Consider the following 7,030-nt stretch of genomic DNA (forward strand, 5'->3'; position numbering starts at 1 on the left):
AGTTTTTCACACAGGACTGCAAAGAGTCCTGTGAAAACCTTTTATTTTTTTCACATGTAAAGGAAAAATCACATTACATCAGCTGTAGCTGCTAAAACACATGGACACGTGTTCAGGTCTTTCTTCATTATCTTCCCTCGCAATCATCTAACCATAAAAACACTGCCCCTGGTAGAAACAAGTAGAGCAGTGATGCTTTGATACAGTCGTGTTTTTACATGTCTGGCACTCAGTGCTGTTTGTGTGCATGACTGCTGCAGGCAGCCGGATGTGCTTTAGGACCTTTTCTCCCTACTTAGCTCCTAACAGCTTCAGCCAGTATTTGATGGTAAATAATACACTTTTTGTTGTCTGGCCTCCAAACAGTACACCTGTGTTTCAGTCCAGAACGATAATTATAGTTGGCTTGGGGCTTGCTTTGTTGGAAACCAAGATGAAAACAGTACATGCTAGACTATCCTCTCCCACATGTAGATGAAAATAAAACTTGACTTGTCGATTTTTAGGTACGCACAGTTACAGCTAATGAAGTCTAACAGTTATGCAATGATTTCCAACCCTACCAGGTTTACGTTCAGTTTTTGTTGAACTGGTTTTAGAGATGTTTTGATTTCACTCTGTGGTCATTCTGGAGTTTGTGGTATTACTGACATGTGCTGCATTGTACTTGGAGGAATAGTCTTATTAGTTTCACTCTGTATTTTCCACCTGGTCGTCCAAGGTCCCAGCTGCACTGAGTCCAGGATTCTGTGGTCTGAGAGCCACTGTTGTAGTCCAAACCACATGGACCACATTACACTGCTTAATCAGTTTTGCATGGCCAAACAAAAAGAAAATAGGAATCATTAGATAAGGACAACTCTAGTGGGTTGTGTGCTTTTCAGATGTTCTTGTCAAACTCATATACTATATACACAAATATACATATACACTCTTTAATTTAGCATAATCCCCCATAATCTGTGTGTCTCATAAATAACATTCAATATTTGCACTCACTCAGCCTTATGACTATGGAAATAAAACACTACGTGGAAAGTTTTTTCTTCCCCCTCAAAACTGTTGCAGAGGTTCCCACAAGTGTTTTTCTTTCACTCTTCTGCCCATTCAGTTAATCCCAAACCAGCCTGATAGGGTTTAAGTTCAGGTCTTTCCCCTGTTGGAGCTTACCATCTAGTTCTTTTCTTTCTGTGTTTTAAGTCACAGTCTTTCTGTAACATGAAACTCTCGATCAACCAGTCTGTCTTCCTTTTGTTGCCTGCCTTTTTCTCACCATTTTCTGCTTTCCTACAGTACAGTATTATGGTAATAATGCATCAATTAGTATAATAACAGTTTGTTACCAAACCACCTAGGTGTAGACTGATGGCTTGCAAGAAATCAGACAATTTGGGGTGCCTGCATCGCCTTTCAAGGTTAATTTTCAGTACAAAAGCTGTATGTTTAACAAGTTCCTAATCTCCAAAAAAGCCAGTTTTCTGTGAAGTTCACATGATTTTAGATGATGACGTTTAATTGCTTAAGCTTTGGAGGTTTACATCTTATCTTTGTATCATATCAAATTCACTCGACTTGAACTGCTTCGGTTAATTAAAAACTGGAAAACTGGGTGTCGGAAACTAGCGATTAAGGAGTACCCTGCTGCCGCAGTCACCTGTCATAAATCTGTCACATGGTATTTACAGACACGCCTGTTCAGCCTAATTTTGTCACTATTACGTAAGATGACAACTCAGGCTTAAGGCATTTTTCCTTGGGAGAATCCTTCCTCTCTGGATGGAGATCACGACCACACACGTGTTTGAGGGTTTTTAATGTATTTTACTTTTTAATGCTGGAGTGGTTGTAAAAAATGTAATCAAACCATCAAATGCTATTAAAGGAATAGTTTGACATTTAGGGAAAATGACTATTCAATCATTTGGAGATACACAGAGATGATTGATTACACTCCTATGCCTGTGCTGGAAATAAGACAAGGCAAAAGAAGATCTGTCATTCAGTGTGACAGCAGCTACTTTGCTGGAAGAAGAAACTTCCTGAAGTTTCCATTTGTTGCCTGTCAACTAGTCCTGGCCAAGAGACAGGTCACGTGACCCCCTATGCAAACTCAAATTTTGTCATTTTGTCATTATTTGACACATGGGAACTCTGGACAATGTCAGGAAAACAACTTGGGACATAGCTTGAGATTGCCTCAGACACTACTGTGTTCGGTTTAGCGTGTTTGGCAGGTGAACTATCTGGATAGAGAGAGCAGAGTGCAGAGAGCAGAGCAAAGGCCATGGATACACGGGACTGATACCTGCAGCTGCTCTCACACGGGCACAGACTGACCCAATCGAACGTTGCACAGACTTTGTACAAGCGAGCTGGCAGGTCAAAGATTGTTTTGTGTCTAGTCCAGCTATGTCTATCCATTTGTGTTGTCACATTCTCAAAATCAACAAAAGTTCAGGGCTGCGGTGTGAAAACAGTTTGTGTTTCTGCAGTTGCTAAATGTCTTTTTTTTAACCTTTTGATAGAATCGATCTGCTCCTTCCTGTTTCTAGTTTGTGTAGCTCTTGGTGGCATCTTCATCTTTACTACACGTTTTTCCAAAAATGTCAAACTATTTCTTCAAGATTTAAAAGAAATTTATAGAAAATTTAAAGTGAAATTAAATACAAATCATACAAAACATCACAGTAGAGTCATTACACAGTAAGTTACAGGAATGCTCCTTTATGGTCCCGGTTAGTGTGGAGGTGAGCCGCTACCATCAGGAATGCTGCAGGACCTTCTGCAGTGTCCTCCTGATTGGTACCCTCTCCTCAGGCTTGCTGTCGGGGATCAAGTCAGCGCTCCTCTCAGCAGTCAGTTGAAGGGCTGGCTTCATCTCCTTACAGTGCTGCAGCCCTGCCTGAGTGATATTCCTACAAAAGTCCACCTTCACCTCCTCCAGATTGTCTCCGTGAGCCACCACGCCCTCCAGGCTGCAGTCAGTAATGCGGACGCAGTTCTCTAGGCGGAGGTAGCGTAGCTTCCTACAGCACTGCAGCACAGAAATCACATCCCGGTCAGTGATGTGTCCACAGCCAGACATGGTTAGCGACAGCAAGTTGGGGCACCTGTGGTAGAGACATCCGTAAGACATGTCGGTTAACTGAGGCAGGTTTTCACTTTTCACACATAGAGTACAAAACCTGTACTGTGTCATCTTTACTCATAATGCCTTGGGATATATATATATAGTGCGAGATGGACACATGATGTGTTTAATGACAGAGCTGTTAAATACCTAGACCGTCTGTGTACACCGAGTCCCACTGGGCCATGTGTTCTTCCTTTCTTTAAAAAGCTTTTATGAGTAAGTGAAGAAAAAAGAGGCGACAACAATTTTAATTAGAAAACCGCTTCTGAAAACAAAATGTCAAGTGTTTCTGTGAAATGCATGCACTGCTGGATTGTCATTCAGTGCACTGCAACCTAGCGGCAGGCCAGAGCTGGTAGACAGGCACCGGGATGGCAAGGGATAGTGAGTGTCATTCATGTTGACAGATGCAGATTACATAAAGACTTACATAATCTTACCACTTCACCACATGTGAGCCCGACATATTCCAGCTGCCTGCGAGTGTTGAGGGCAGTGCCCCAGTAACCTCGGAGCATGCAGTCGATCCATGTGCCCTGCTGCATTGTTGCATGGGCTCAGAGTGAGACTTTAACAGAGCATGTGATCGGACGCTATTGACATGAACAAAATATTGAGGAAGTCGAGCAGTGCACTAAAAAGAAACAGTTCCATTTAGAGACTCGTTTGTCTTTTTTAATGACATAGGATAGGAAGTGGATAGAAGCAAGAGATAAGAGGAGTAGTATTTTTTTTAAACCCATTACATAATCCGCCCTCTCATGGAACTTCCACTGTGCGCAGACTCTTTTGTGTGTTGTTCCAATATTTACACACCCACTTATCTGAATGTGTCTTGCACACACACATAGAATATGTGCACTTACATACATACAGGCATTTAGTTGTTGGTGCATTAAAGCACCGCCTCATAGCACCTTGTTTTTTTTAAGTGGAAAAAAATCTCTTTTTAATGGCTTTCTTTGTTTGTTCCGTCTGGAAGCTAGTTTTCAAATTCATTCCCATAATATTTCATATGTTCGCCAACTGTAGGAACGTAGCAGCTGAATGAAAAAAAGAAAAGAAATGCAAAAACCTTGATCTTTTCAAAGTAGCGAGGGCAAATATAAGTGCTTCCACCTAGCAGTGTGTGCCTAAAATGTTCAGAATTTTTTTTTTATGCCTTTAATTTATGTTTGAGACATGATGTAGTTCCCATTAAAAGAAACAGCAGCAAGAGCAGACTGGTCAATGTTGAGCACAAGCAGAGCACCACACCACCAACCCGTAATCATGCCTGTAATGAGCCGTTTGGTTTCCTAACGGTTAATTTGTCTGGTCAAATTATCCAGTGAGCTCTAAAAGGAACTGAGACGTAGTGTACATTTACTGTTCGTGTCCTTCAGTCGTTTGAGGGGAAAGGTTTGCGTCAAAAAAAGCCTAAAACATTGCTGGAACCTTCCATTTTCTAGATTTAGTAGTAAATATTTTCCAAAGCAGCTATCAGATAAATCTCTTAAGCACTTCATAAGCAAAAGTCACGCATGCTCTCGTTATATAAGAGAAAGCATCGGTTTATCCAAATGGTGCGCAGTAAAGATCGGAGTAAAACTACTCAGAAATGTTTAACCAGTCTCATGCCAAAGCTTCTTGTGCCACCCACTGCGCAGCCCACACTATACTGCAAATCAGGCATGTTAATTAATCTTGTATAATTCTAATACTGTGACCTTAAGAAAATTAATTTACTGTAGTTTTCTGGCTCTGCAGAGTATTACACTGAAAGTACACTCCAAAAGAGGCCTGAAGACATGCTATGTTTTATAGTTTTTTCCATGTAGATAAAAAAAAAAGAAGAGAATATAGACACGAGGTTGGCGTCAGAGTTTGCGTGGAGTCTTATCCAGGAAGAGGCAGGCACAGACAGAGCACATGTTCATTCCTCTGACGGCAACAAAGAGCCAATTGTAGGCTCCACCTGCCTGCATAAATCTCCACTATGCAGCTGACTGGGAGGGTCTGGAGCCAAGTCACTCTTTATCACCCCCACAGCCTCTGTGTTCCCTCCCACTTTGTCACGTGCGCTTCCTTTCCTCTGACAATTTGGGAGGGTTTATCAGTATGCAGAGAGTGTGCCTTAAGGACACAGAGATGCAAGCCTCAGACGAAGTGGGTGGTTCTAAACTCTGACTCATCTCACAGCTCTCACATCACAAATCTCAAATTTCACAATACAGGAAGTCCTCACAGGGTTGTACACACGCCACTGAGACTGCCCCTTTTCCCTTCCTCTTGTCCCGGCCAGCTGTGGTGGCCAAGCTCCCTCGCATCGACTGTTATTACTGGCTGCCTTGAAGAAATTATCCAGAGACCTCATTACGCCTCTCCGGGACGATTCATGCCTGGACCCGGCCACGCACACAAGGCCAAAAGCCAAAACGGCTACTTTTCAGCGACCTATCAAGTCCAACTGTCACGTCATTCATTAAATATAATTTGATATGTGACCACAGTTATGTTAGTTAATAGAATCAGTCTTGTGTCCCACAGATGTGTCATTTTTCTGTCTCCACAGCCAGTTGCGGATACGCCATCTGTTTCTAATGATCATGTTCCATGCTGCCTGCAGCTAAACATGGCAGTTAGACTGAGCGACGTGCCTTTAAATGAAAACCATTTGGTTCCCTGATGTGGGTGTAAATGACCCTGAAAGCAACATCCCCTCCCCCAAATTGTGTGAGCATCCTCAAGACACATAAAGAGAGACGCAATTTGTTCTCGTGCCAGTGTCAAGATGAACACAAGCTGCACAGGCTGTGCCAATGTCATGTTAATTCTACTCTACTTTTAAGGTGTTTAAAAGTCAGTGCTTGAGGTATTATTACAGGATATTACAGTGTCCTCTCTCCTCTTCTGTCAGTTTTCATTCTGATCACACAACACAGCAGGGGAGAGCCACACACAAACACTCACATATAGCAGACATGTGCCAGGAACGTGCTGACCAGGCTTTCGTGTTTACTGCAGATGTTCTTCTGAAACGAGCTCTTCAACCAGTCCTCGATGTTGCACACTTTCAGGACCATGCTGGAGTACCAACTAATAGTTAAGTAACGCAACGAGGGTCCCAGCACAAAGTTGTCCTTCCTGAGCTGACAAGGGGAGCTGAAGTGGAGTAGATTCCAGAGACAGGGGTCCAGGAAGACCTCACGCAGCTGATGACAGGTGAGGGACAAACTCTTCCGACTGTCCTTGTCCAGGAAGGAGAAAAGGTGAAGGAGACACTCACGGTTGAGCTGAATGAGATGCATGGTGTGTTGTCCTGAGACATAGAGATAGGCTTCGTCCCTGGGGCAGTGGTAGGCCTGCTGGTAAGCAGCAACAATGAGCCCACAGCCCGTATTGTGTGGCCTAGATACATGATGCCCCCTCAGGCACACCACACAGGCCTGCACATATAAGGCCGTAGAGCACGGGCTATTTTGGGAAGACAACTGCTGTGCAGTCAAAGATGGAAGTGTTTGAGCCATACGCTCCCTTTCCATCTGTCATGGCTCTCAACAGGCAGCAAGTGCTGGATTCAGCCAGATGTTTACACTGTCCTGGCCTAGTTCTCAGATACACACTAAGAGACATAAAAAAAGAGAAACACCTTCACTGGGTAGTGCAGAAACACCCGTGCAACAACTACGGTTAGGGGTCAAGTTGAAGGGAAAAAACAAACCTAAAACACCTTAAGAATTATGAAAAAATTCTGTGATACTTTTAAAAACAGAGGTAGTGAAAAAATAATGGGATGATATATCAGTCTCAAATTTTTACATTAAATGATTCTTTGCAAAATGTACCAATGTTTAAAAAAACCTGTATTTAATGTACTTAAAGGGATCTGCATTCCCTGCATTGTGATCAAGACCA

At 42.7% G+C, this 7,030-nt stretch overlaps 1 protein-coding gene across 1 annotated transcript; it reads right to left on the bottom strand.

The window, feature by feature from the left end:
- Positions 1-1,809: 1,809 nt before the first annotated feature.
- Positions 1,810-6,657, bottom strand: fbxl22 (F-box and leucine-rich repeat protein 22). Its single transcript, XM_006789293.3, has 2 exons — positions 6,086-6,657; positions 1,810-3,110 (listed from the first exon to the last, which is right to left on the bottom strand). Exons 1-2 carry the CDS (start codon positions 6,655-6,657, stop codon positions 2,762-2,764), a joined length of 921 nt encoding a protein of 306 aa, XP_006789356.3. The 3' UTR covers positions 1,810-2,761.
- Between the last annotated feature and the right edge of the window lie 373 nt (positions 6,658-7,030).

The sequence above is a fragment of the Neolamprologus brichardi genome, chromosome 7 (assembly GCF_056152115.1).
Source record: "Neolamprologus brichardi isolate AB-2024 chromosome 7, ASM5615211v1, whole genome shotgun sequence".
Lineage (NCBI taxonomy): Eukaryota > Metazoa > Chordata > Actinopteri > Cichliformes > Cichlidae > Neolamprologus > Neolamprologus brichardi.